The 13,013-nt window shown below is 45.3% G+C and overlaps 1 protein-coding gene across 11 annotated transcripts in view; it reads right to left on the bottom strand.

The window, feature by feature from the left end:
* BAG6 (BAG cochaperone 6) overlaps positions 1-13,013 on the bottom strand; it is a 64,858-nt gene that overhangs the window by 26,698 nt on the left and 25,147 nt on the right. For all 11 annotated transcript variants that reach the window (XM_070737709.1, XM_070737706.1, XM_070737708.1 and 8 more), the window contains 8 exons: positions 12,281-12,355; positions 10,549-10,724; positions 8,940-9,069; positions 6,961-7,158; positions 6,513-6,792; positions 3,677-3,763; positions 2,039-2,146; positions 116-228 (listed from right to left, as the gene is read on the bottom strand). In XM_070737709.1, the coding sequence (XP_070593810.1) occupies positions 116-228; positions 2,039-2,146; positions 3,677-3,763; positions 6,513-6,792; positions 6,961-7,158; positions 8,940-9,069; positions 10,549-10,724; positions 12,281-12,355 (1,167 nt within the window). The remainder of the gene's footprint in view (positions 1-115; positions 229-2,038; positions 2,147-3,676; positions 3,764-6,512; positions 6,793-6,960; positions 7,159-8,939; positions 9,070-10,548; positions 10,725-12,280; positions 12,356-13,013) is intronic.

Here is a 13,013-nt window from a genome sequence, read left to right as displayed (position 1 = left end):
GGAAAGAAGGATGGTTTGGTTTTTTTTTCAAGAGGGAGAAAGCACTGCAGATAAAATGCCATTGACCCCGCTCACCCCCCAACCCCCCAAAATCTCCCTCCCCTTGGGCCCTCACCCCTGGTCCTGCTGCCTGGGGAGACCCCGCGTGGGTGGGCCGCACAGAAGGAGCAGAAGGCCTGGCAATCACTACGCGTGTCGGAGCCGATGGGAAACTGGGGACCTGCTGGCCTAGAGCACACACAAAGAGAGAGAGAGAGAGAGCACGCAGGTAGTCCTCGACGTTTAGTGACCGTTCAAATTTACGAGGGAATTGCGAGAAGTGATTTATGACCGTTTTATGGTTAGCAGCATTCCCCGTGATTATGCGATCCAACTTCAGAACCCTCGACAAACCGATTCATACTTATGACCATCGCTGTCTCCTTAACAGGACTTCCACTAACAACCAGACTAGTAACTTATTGACTTGCAGGGATTCACTAAACAACTGAGGCAAGAAAGGTTATAAAATGAGGGAAAACTCACTTAGCAAATGATTCACTCAACAACCGAAATGTTGGGCTCAATTGTGGTCATAAGTGGAGGACTAGCTATATTATGATCAGGATCTTGCCACCCCCGTGGCCCCGCCAACCCGCATTGCTTAGTCGACAGAACCTGTCGACACAACCCTGTGTGATCTTGTTGGTTTCTGAGAGGTATGCAGCAGGAGACAGTGTGGTCCTAAGCCATGTAGACCTTTATAGGTAATAACTAACTTGTTAGGACTTTGTCCGTAACTGTTGGGGTGGCAATATATTTGCTCCACATGTTGCAGACACCTAACAATATTTGGATTGTTATTCTGACTGCTATGTGTATGATTTTGGACTGTTTATAGGAACATGCTATTTCTCAAAAGTAAACTTTAATTCAAGTTAGTATATCTGTGTGTGGCTGAGGAGTTATTCACAACTAATCTCAACCTAAACATTTATGTGTGCGCCCAACCTTAGTAAACAAGAATTACTCTGCTCATACATTAACACAGCTGCTCCATTGCTCGTTTCTCTATGGCAGCACAGTGCCCGTGGATCCACTTTGATTAGGGGGTAGTTTAATAAGAGGTTCCTCCAGGGTCAGGATGGGCACCATGAGAGACTCATCCTGCATGTGTGGTGGAGCTGGAGGACAGGGATGGGCCACGGCTCCTACGACAGCCAACCTGACCCTGGGTGAACCAGTTGTTAAATTATTTAAATCCCACCACTGTAAGCTATCCATGTGCTTCCTTTCCCCTCCTTGGCTGCTTACCGGAACCGCCTGCTACCACACAAATCCCAGCGGCTGATAAGGTCCCACAGAGTTGGCCTTCTCTGGATCCCGTCGACTAAACAATGTTGTTTGGCGGGCCCCAGGGGAAGAGCCTTCTCTGTGGTGGCCCCGGCCCTCTGGAATCAACTCCCCCCGGAGATTAGAACTGCCCCCACCCTCCTTGTCTTTCGTAAGCTACTCAAGACCCACCTATATCGCCAGGCATGGGGGAACTGAGACACCTTCCCCAGGCTTTTATACTTTATGTTTGGTATGTATGTGTTGTTTGGTTTTAAATGATAGGGTTTTATATGTCTTTTTTTTTTAATATTAGATTTGTTCCACTGCAGCGTGAACACAAGAACAAGGGGACACAATCTGAAGTTAGTTGGGGGAAAGATCAAAAGCAACATGAGAAAATATTATTTCACTGAAAGAGGAGTAGATCCTTGGAACATACTTCCAGCAGACGTGGTTGTTAAATCCACAGTAACTGAATTTAAACATGCCTGAGATAAACATATATCCATCCTAAGATAAAATACAGAAAATAGTATAAAGGCAGACTAGATGGACCATGAGGTCTTTTTCTGCCGTCAGACTTCTATGTTTCTATGTAACATTGTTTTTATTATTGTTGTGAGCTGCCCCGAGTCTTCGGAGAGGGGCGGCATACAAATCTAATAAATTATTATTATTATTATTATTATTATTATTATTATTATTATTATTATTAAATTATTACCTGTAGCTGCTGAGGCCGCCGCTGCCATGGCTTGTTGCGTTATCTGGTGAGCAACAGCCTGCATGAACTCCGGCGGGAGACTGGGTAGGGGCATGTGAGCGCCACTACCTGGAGAGAACATGAGAACATAAAATAGCCATGATGAATCTAAGCCCATCGAGTCCACAGTGGCCCACCAATTGTACATGGGGATCTTAAGCAGAAAGAGAACCTCTCCCCTTGACCCCCAACCAGAGATGGGCTGTTAAGGTAGAATGGTGACTTGTGCTTTCCCCCGTGGCTCTGAGTGCTAGCGAAGTCCAGCGCAATTATGCTACTGCACCTGGGCAGGTAGCAAAATCGCGTGCAGACACGCAGGTGTGCCCGTGTTTCGGCGCGGTTTTTTGCTTCTGTGTGCGAAGCATAACTGCACAAATCTGGAAAAATGAACAGACCCCATCGGAAAGTTTAATTATTGACAAAATATATAGATGTATAGAGATGGACGAAATGACAAACTCAATTAAGGGAATCAAAAGTAAAAAACCTAAACAATTATGGCATAAATGGCACGAATGGATTCAAAACAAAAACTGAAAATGTAACAAGACAAAGTATCAGTATATACAGGAAAAATAACAATTACCTTACAATACTAATGGAAATGAAGTAAAAAACATGAATGTATGATTTCTCTTTCCCTTTCTTTTTCTCTACTTTAATAACAAACTCTACTTACGATATTTATATTTGAATGTATATAATTTAACAAAATATATAAAGAAATGAATGATGTATCTAAAAGGTAATAGAATTGGATTAAGATCTGTAAAATCAGAACAAAACGTGAGAAATATCTTCTCTTCTTTTTTTTGGAAAAGAATACAGTGTTCCCTCGATTTTCGCGGGTTCAAACTTCGCGAAAAGTCTATACCACGGTTTTTCAAAAATATTAATTAAAAAATACTTTGCGGGGTTTTTTCCCTATACCATGGTTTTCCCCACCCAATGACGTCATATGTCATCGCCAAACTTTCGTCCGCTTTTAATAAATATATATTTTTAATAAACTTTAATAAATAAACATGGTGAGTAATAATCTAAATGGTTGCTAGGGGAATGGGAAATGGTAATTTAGGGGTTTAAAGTGTTAAGGGAAGGCTTGTGATACTGTTCATAACCAAAAATAGTGTATTTACTTCCGCATCTCTACTTTGCGGAAATTCGACTTTCGCGGGCGGTCTCGGAACGCATCCCCCGCGAAAAGCGAGGGAACACTGTAAATCATTTTTTTTTAAATTATGCTACTGCACCTGGGCAGGTAGCAAAATCACGCGCAGACACGCAGGTGTGCCCGTGTTTAGGCGCGGTTTTTTGCTTCTGTGTGCGAAGCATAATTGCACTGGACTCCGCTAGCACTTGGAGCCACAGGAGCAAGCACATATCACCGTTTCACGTCAGCAGCCCACCTCTGCCCCCAACAAATGGTACCCCAGGGAATCCTCCCTGCCTCAACCAACATAGAGGCGGCACTTGGACATCTATTTCCATAACCAACAACAGAGTGCTACGTGAAATCAAACAAATGAGGAAAATGGGCAAACCCGCAAGCCAGAGTGGCTTGGCCATCTCCAGATTGGAGGGAGCCGTTTTCCTTACCCATTCCTTGGGAGTGTCCGGTTGAGCCAGCTGGTCCCATCGGCGGCACTCCGCCAGAACTACCACTGCCCAACTGGGGGCCGGAGTCTAGAGAAGGGAGAAAAGGAAGCGGACATCAAAACATGAGAGGGCCACCCCACTTTGTAGATCGATTTCTTCACTTGATGGTCTGGGTTTCACTTCACATAACATTTGGACCCCAAGTAATATGGCTTTAATCAAAATCCACTTTAGCTGATCTTTTTTTAAGATGCTGAGTAGCGAGGGGACAAAGAGCCTTATTCTAGCCTCCTCTCCTTCCACTCGCCGCATCCTGTAACAATACAGGTAGTCCTCGACTTACGACCACAATTGAGCCCCAAAAGTTCTCTTGTTAAGTGAGATGTTGATGAATTGAGTTTTGCCTCGTTTTACCATCTTTCTTGCCACAATTGTTAAGTGAATCCCTGCAGTTGATAAGTTCGTAACTACCGTTGTTAGGAACTTATCGACTGCGCTGTATCTCATGAGCTCAGATATAGCTCTGCGTGCCATCTATGGCCATGTGTGTCATAGGTTCGCCATCACAGGTATATATACTTGGTGCCACTTTTACTTCTGGGAAAAGTATTTTAAAATTCCCTGATATTTCCCTGACATTTCCCGGTTATCTGCTTTTAGTTAAGGCACAGTCGTACATGACATCATACCAAATGGCTAAGCCATGGAGAAATATCAGTAGCTGAGGAAGCAAGTTGTCACCACAGTTATGCTCATTTCTGCTTGACTCTGCCAGGCAGCGCAATCTGTTGTTTTGGGGGGTTTTAAACATGATTTTTCCCTGACTTTTAAACATTTTAATACAGTTTAGAAACATAGGAACATAGAAGACTGACGGCAGTGGTCCATCTATTATTATTATTGTTGTTGTTGTTGTTGTTGTTGTTATCATTATCACTATTATTATTATTTATTAGATTTGTATGCCACCCCTCTCTGCAGACTCGGGGCAGCTCACAGCAGTAATAAAACAATATACAGCAACAAATCTAATATTAAAAGTCTAAAATAACAACTCTAATATTAAAAGTCTAAAAACCCATTACTGTATTTAAAAAGCATACACACAAACATACCATACATAAAACTACAGATGTGGTCTAGTCTGCCCTTATACTATTTCCTGTATTTTATCTTAGGTTGGATATATGTTTTTCCCAGGCATATTTAAATTCAGATGCTGTGGATTTACCAACCACGTTTGCTGGAAGTTTGTTCCAAGGATCTTCTACTCTTTCAGTAAAATAATATTTTCTCATGTTGCTTTTGATCTTTTCCCCAACTAACTTCAGATTGTGTCCCCTTGTCCTTCTGTTCACTTTCCTATTAAAAACACTTCCCTCCTGATCCTTATTTAACCCTTTAACATATTTAAATGTTTCGATCATATCCCCCCTTTTCCTTCTGTCCTCCAGACTATACAGATTGAGTTCATGAAGTCTTTCCTGATACGTTTTATGCTTAAGACCTTCCACCATTCTTGTAGCCTGTCTTTGGACCCGTTCAATTTTGTCAATATCTTTTTGTAGGTGAGGTCTCCAGAACTGAACACAGTATTCCAAATGTGGTCTCACCAGCGCTCTATATAGCGGGATCACCATCCCCCTCTTCCTGCTTGTTATACCTCTAGCTATGCTGCCAAGCATCCTACTTGCTTTTCCTACTGCCCGACCACACTGCTCACCCATTTTGAGACTGTCAGAAATCACTACCCCTAAATCCTTCTCTTCTGAAGTTTTTGCTAACACAGAACTGCCAATGCAATACTCAGATTGAGGATTCCTTTTCCCCAAGTGCATTATTTTACATTTGGAAACATTAAACTGCAGTTTCCATTGTTTTGACCATTTATCTAGCCGCCCCGAGTCTTCGGAGAGGGGCGGCATACAAATCCAAATAATAAATAAAATAAATAAATAAATAAATAAATGGTTTGGTTTTCTTTCCCTGATTTATTCAGTTTTTTCACGAATTCCCTGATAACTCCCTGATATTTCCTGAACTGCCAATTTCCCTGATTTCCTGTTTTCCAGGTTTGCTGGACAACCTGCCATCCTCAAGGGACTTGATTCAAAGAACACAAGGCACAAGAAGAAAAACACATGAACACTTGACAAGGGCAAACCACTTTATATAGCACTGATGATGTTACCTAGTTGGGTGCTGAAACATCTGTGAGAAACCAACCAAGCTCAGAGAGCCCCCAAAGACCCCAGAGTTAATTTAATTTAATTGACTTTTATGCCACCCAATCCCATATATTTGAGTACAACTGTCCAAAAGAAGCCCTGAGAACATAAGAACATAAGAAGAGCCATGCTGAATTGGGCCAAAGCCCATCGAGTCCAGCAACTCCCCCCTGAGATTAGAATTGCCCCCACCCTCCCTGTCTTTCGTAAACTACTCAAGACTCATTTATACCGCCAGGCATGGGGGAGTTGAGATATTCCTCCCCCTGGGCCATTACAAGTTATGCATGGTATGTCTGTGTGTATGTTTGCTTTTATAATAAGGGTTTTTAGTTGTTTTATTATTGGATTGTCACATGCTGTTTTTATCATTGTTGTTAGCCGCCCCGAGTCTACAGAAAGGGGCGGCATACAAATCCAATAAATTATTATTATTATTATTATTATTATTATTATTATTATTATTATTATTATTATTTTGTGTCATACAATGGCCCACCAATTGTCCATGGGGATCTTGAGCAGAAAGAGAAGGCAAGACCCTCCCTTTCTTTCCCTTGACCCCCAACAAATGGTACCCTGATCTCTACCAGGCCTGCGAAACTCACCCTGGATATTCATGTGCATCATAACCACCGGCTCGACCGTCTGATGTGAAATGCGGATGACACGGGGGTGCCCTGTTTGAGAGGCCTGTGGCGGGATAGGTGCGACCCCAGGGGAGAGGGAAGGAGGCGAGCCTTCCGGTGGCTGAGTTGACTCCACGGGACTGGAGGTGCGAGGCTGGGCCGTGGGAGCAGCCTGGGCAGCAGGAGCAGCGCCTTCCAAGTTGGTCTGGACGGTGCGGCCACCATTGCCCGTCATGGTGACAGTTGTTCCAACGTTAATCTGAAGCAAAAACACGGGAGAAAGCAACGGGAGTGCCTTCCGCATTCTCCCGCAACGAGCTCTCTTCCCCCAACCTCGGGGAACCGGAGCTGGGGCTCAAACCATTTCTGGGTTTGAGGAAAGGCACCCCTGAAAAAAACCCAGGCTTCTTCCAGGCCGAGGCCTCACCTGGATCGGGATGGCAGCTTGCTGCAGGACCATGGGAGCTGTGTAATGGGACATCGGCCGCACCACGTGGAGATGGCGGGGGGCGCTGCAGGAGAGGTTGCAGCGCAGGTCCGAGAGGGCTACAAAGGTGTTACCCAGAAGGCGGAGTGACTCCCCCACCAGGTTGATAATGCGTTGGTCCTCTTCACGCCCTTCCGTCTGGCGAAAGAAAAGCAGGGAATTTGAATAAAATGAAGCGGGTGCCGGGAGATTTTTTGTTGTTGTTGCTTACAAAACCTAAAAAATCACCCCAAAACCTGGCTGGGTTAGATCAAAGAACTACTGAGGCCAGAAAAGGAGAATGGGGGCTCAGGAGGGTTAGGATGCTGAGTTGGAGGCTAGCAAGCCCACGTTCGAGACCCAAGAGATGCTGAGTGGGTGAGTTCCTGTCACTTGCTCCAGCTCAAGGGGGACATGAAAAGAAACCCGTTCTCCCCATTTCTCCCAGGCAGGGGCGGATTCCCACAACCGCCAGTGGTGCGCTGCACATCCCATTGGGCTTTTGATCCTGCGCATGCAGCAAAACCTCACAAGGGGATGTGCGAGAGAGAGAGAGATTTTGGCAAGAAGCTGCACACGCAACGCAACTTTAACTACCGGTGTGCCATCCTCATCCATACCAGTAGCAACTCAATCCTGAACCCAGGTGACAGTGATGTCACCAGCTAATCCTTTCAACCCGGAAAGCGCTTTAAACGGTGGCTCTGGCACAAACGGGATGGGGGAACCGAACCCAGAACCGAGGCCTCTGAAAGCCTGCATCTTCAACCGAAGGACTGAAGGCCAGAGCATACAGTGGTACCTCGAGATACGAGTTTAATTCGTTCCGGACCTGGGCTCTTAAGTCGAGCAGCTCTTATCTCGAACGACTTTTCCCCATAGCAATTAATGTAAATAATTTTAATTGGTTCCAGCCCTCAAAAAACTCACAAAGTTAGTCTAAATTATGCAGAAAGACATGTTTTTAATGAAGAAATGTACATGTACATATAAATGAATAATGAAGTTTCTTTCACTTAACTTGTAAACTTTCTTAAACTTTTAAATTTACATATGTTCAACTTCTCTGCCACCCAATCCTGTAGGACAGAGGTCCCCAACCCTTTTTGCACCAGGGACCGGCTTTAAGCGATCAAGAGAGGAATGGGTGAATGAATGGACGGAGGGTGGGAAGGAAGGAAGGAAAGAGGGAAGGGACAGGAACAGAGGAAGGAAGCAAGGAAACTTATGAAAGGGGAGAGTAAGAGAGGAATGAGTGAAGGGAGGGAGGGAGGGAAGAAGGTGGGAAGGAGAAAGAAAAGAAGAAATAGAGGAAGGGAAGGTAAAAGAGAGAAAGAAAAAGAGCAAGAAAGAAAGAAAGAAAGAAAGGGGGAAGGGACAGGAACAGAGGAAGGAAGCAAGGAAACTTATGAAAGGGGAGAGTAAGAGAGGAATGAGTGAAAGGAGGGAGGGAGGGAAGAAGGTGGGAAGGAGAAAGAAAAGAAGAAATAGAGGAAGGGAAGGTAAAAGAGAGAAAGAAAAAGAGCAAGAAAGAAAGCTGCAAGCACCCCCCCGAGCCCCCCAGGCCGGCTGCAACCTTTTAAAACACGCGTGCCGCTTCGCAGCTGTCTCCTGAAGCCGAACGCGGAAGTTAGCGTTTGGCTTCAGGAGACAGCTCCTTGGTGCTTGTATCTCGAATTTGGGCTTGTAAGTAGAACAAAAATATCTCTCCCCTCCCAGCTCTTATCTCGAGTTGCTCTTAAGTAGAGCAGCTCTTATGTCGGGGTTCCACTGTACATCAAAAGGATACTTTTTAACTATAAATCAAATGGTTCCGTTGTAAAAAAAATGACACTAACCAAACTTCAGATTTCCCCAGCAAATGCAGAAATAAGGGGTGAAAAGATAGTTTCTAAGGTTAAAGGTCAATTTTGGATTTTTTAGAACCATATGTCTCTTACGTTGTTGTTGTAGTCGGCAGTTCCAGCCGTTCCCAGGACCTCCTCGTATCTCTGCAGGAAAGGCTGGAGTCTGCTTTCCAACCCACGAAGCTCGCTCAGAACCTCCACATACTCTCCAGGCGACGGGTGACTACGGAAAAAGAGAAGGAAACTCACTGTACATAAGAACCTAAGAAGAGCCATGCTGAATCGGGCCAAAGGCCATGGAGTCCAGCATTCTGTGTCCCACAGTGGCCCACCAATTGTCCATGGGGATCTTGAGCAGAAAGAGAAGGCAAAACCCTCCCTTTCCCTTGACCGCCAACAAATGGTACCCAAGGGAATCCTGCCTGCCTCACCCAACATAGAGGTGGCACTTGGACATCCATTTCAATAACGATCAATACACTTGGCATCCATGAATCTGTCTAATCCTGTCTTGAAGCTATCAAGGCTGACAGCTGTCACGACCTTTTCTGGAAGTGAATTCCATAAACCAATGACCCTTTTTATTTGTCCTCACTTTCTTACCTATGAGCTTTAGGGAGTTGCCCCCTCGTCCTAGTATTGATAAAATTTTTCTCTATACAGTAGTCCCTCACCTATCGCTGGTGTTACGTTCCAGACCCGGCCGCGATAGGTGAAATCCGCGATGGGGAATTTATCGACTGATAGTACTTATTTAAGTATTTATATTGTAATTGTTTGGTAAGTTTTCATTGTTTTAAGTGTTTGTAAACCCTTCCCACACAGTATTTATTTTAGATACAGTATTTAAATACAGTATTTACAATTTTAGATTTATTTATTTTTTTAAAACCTGCTGATCGAGTTCGGCGGGCTGTTTAAATCTGCCGATCGACTTCCTCAGAAACCCGCGAACCAGCGAAGATCCGCGAATGATTTTTCTCATTAATATTTCTTGAAAACCCGCGATGAAGTGAAGCCGCAGTAGGTGAAGCGCGGTATAGCGAGGGACTACTGTACACCTTTTCTATCCCATGCATGATTGTATACACTTCAATCAAGTCACCTCTTAAACGCCGTTTTTCAAGGCTGCAGAGACCAAGTCGTTGCCTGTCTTCCTCAGGGATTGTCCCCTGCCTGCTCTGAGAAACAGCTAGTATCCCTGTGGGTCCTCAAGGCTGCCCCTCTACCACCTTGGCACAATCCACCTCTATAGTTCCCATAACGAGTGGTTCTCAACCTTTCTAATGCCGCGACCCTTTAATACAGTTCATGTTGTGGTGGCCCCCAACCATAGGTCTAGCACCAATTCTCCCAACAGATCTTTAAGCTGATTGGCAGAAAGGTCAGAGGGACACACACACCCCCTTGTAAATGACTGATTGGTCGGATTGTAAAAATATGTTCCAAGGCACCAGAATAGAAGCTTTAGTTCCTAACACCATGAGAAATTTGTCTTTTCCCATGGTCTTAGGCGACCTCCATGAAACGGTCATTCAATCCCCAAAAGTCTCGACTCCCAGGTTGAGAACCACTGCCCTACACAGTTCCCCACCCACCCATATCTGTCAGCACCGGGCTGGTTTGAAGGGGGGACTCCACACAGCATGTCCAAGAGCGAATTCTCTTGCTATTTCTTTGGGGGGGGGGGCAACCTCCTTACTTGGGAGTGGCAGCTTCAGCCCCAGGGGGTGGCTCGCTCCCAGAGGGCGGCGTTTCCTCTGCCGGCGTGGGCTCCTGGGGAGGCTCCGACTCGGTGCCCGTCAGCGGCTCCCTTTCGGTCGGGCTGGCAGATGGCGTATCCTCGGGTCCCGCAGCAGCCTGGTCACTGGCGTTACCCTGAAGAAAAGGGGCAGGTGACCTCCAGGTGATCTCCTGGGAGGCATTTTCAGGCAATGATTCTACATTGCTGCTTTGTGGTTCCCCCGGGAGGTTAGAAAATATGCCCAGGTTACACCAACACTCTGTAGTCTGCATTGGTTGCCGATCGGTTTCCGGTCACAATTCAAACCCTTCGGGCCAGAATACAGTGATCCCTCGATTTTCGCGATCTCGTTCTTCGCGAAACGCTATATCACGATTTTTCCCACCCGATGACGTCACTCTCTTCCTTCCTTTCTCATCTTTCTTTCTCTCTCTCTTTCTCTATCTTGCTTCTTCCTCTCTCACACTCTCTTCCTCCCTCTCTCATCTCTTTCTTTCCTTCTCTCTCTTTCTCTATCTCTCCCCCTCTTGCTGGCGGGCGGCGGGTGGCGGGCAGGCGGGTGGGCGAGCGGGGGCATCAGCAAAGAAGACCCAGGGAAGGTTCCTTCGGCCGCCCAGCAGCTGATCTGCTCAGTAGCGCAGCAGCAGCGAGGAGCCGAATCGGGGTTTCCCCTTTGCGTGGGCGGCGGGGAAACCCCGATCTTCGTCTGCTCGCTGCTGCTGCGCTACCGAGCAGATCAGCTGCTGGGCGGCCGCAGCAGCAGCGAGCAGACGAAGACCGGGGTTTCCCCGCCGCCCACACAAAGGGGAAACCCCGATCTTCATCTGCTCGCTGCTGCTGCGCTACCGAGCAGATCAGCTGCTGGGCGGCCGAAGGAACCTTCCCTGGGTCTTCCCCGCCGCCCACGCAAACTCCACCATCTGCGCATGTGCGGCCATGAAAAAAAAGGGTGCGCATGCGCAGATGGTGTTTTTACTTCCGCAACCCTACATCGCGAAAAATCGATTATCGCGAGGGGTCTTGGAACGGAACCCTCGCGATAATCGAGGGATCACTGTATATCTCCGGGATCGTCTTCTGCCGCACAAATCCCAGCGACCGGTTAGGTCCCACAGAGTTGGCCTTCTCCGGGTCCCGTCAACTAAACAATGTCGTCTGATGGGACCCAGGGGAAGAGCCTTCTCTGTGGCGGCCCCGACCCTCTGGAATCAACTCCCTCCAGATATTAGAGTTGCCCCCACCCTCCTTGCCTTTCGTAAGCTCCTTAAAACCCACCTCTGTCGTCAGGCATGGAGGAATTGAGATATTCCCTTCTTCCTAGGCTTATAAAATTTATGCATGGTATGTTTGTTTGTTTGTATGTATGATTGGTTTCTTAAATTGGGGTTTTTAAACTACTTTTAATATTAGATTTGTTTATATTGTTTTTTACTGGTGTTAGCCGCCCCGAATCTATGGAGAGGGGCGGCATACAAATCTAATAAGTAAGTAAGTAAGTAAGTAAGTAAGTAAGTAAGTAAGTAAGTAAGTAAGTAAATAAAATAAATAAATAAAATAAATAAAATAAATAAAATAAATAAAATAAATAAAATAAATAAAATAAATAAAATAAAATAAATAAATAAATAAAATAAAATAAAATAAAATAAATAAATAAAATAAAATAAATAAAATAAAATAAATGGCTCACCTCTAGACGGTTCAGGATACCTTGAATGTCCCGTAACATATGCTGGGCCATAACGAGACGAACACGAGGTTCACTCTGCGAGGAGGAAAGAAACGGACGTTATCAAGGAGGCCTTTTTTTCTCCTGAATCATAACTCCTGCTTCCCTGCAGATTCTCTCTTTGGGTAAAACCGACTCTTCCCACTTATCTTGATCTCCTTAAGGCCAGGTTCAGCCCCCACCCCACCACGTCCTATCTGAGTTTAATCCACTCAACCCACACCCACTTTCCAAACCTGTGAACATCCCACTTCCTCTTTCAGTTCTGATCACATTGCTTTTCTACTTACTTGGTCCCTTAAGGCAAAGTTGGTAGGCTCTGGCTAAACCCTCGGGCAGAAAGAACCCAATGTGCTACTACTAAAACAAAACCTCCATGTCTAAACGGAAGAGGCAGCCAGAGGAGCTAAGATCATTTAAGCAAGGAGACATCAGACTTGTAATGGTCCAGTGAAGCTCCTCCTTGAAACTCTTTAGGATGCAGAGAACAAGGTTTCTTTTTCTATCCCCAAAGAATTAAGGTTCCTTCCTAAATTGTTTGTGTATGTCTTGCTTTTTAAATAAGGGGGTTTTAGATATTTTTAAATATATAGATTTATTGTACTTTTTTTTTTTATTGCTGTGAGCTGCCCCGAGTCTACGGAGAGGGGCAGCATACAAATCTAATAAATAATAATAATAATAATCAACATTG

The sequence above is a fragment of the Erythrolamprus reginae genome, chromosome 2 (genome assembly GCF_031021105.1).
Source record: "Erythrolamprus reginae isolate rEryReg1 chromosome 2, rEryReg1.hap1, whole genome shotgun sequence".
NCBI classification, from domain to species: domain Eukaryota; kingdom Metazoa; phylum Chordata; class Lepidosauria; order Squamata; family Dipsadidae; genus Erythrolamprus; species Erythrolamprus reginae.
The sequence above is the reverse complement of the archived record's forward strand: the minus strand, read 5'-3'. Positions and strand labels throughout refer to the sequence as shown.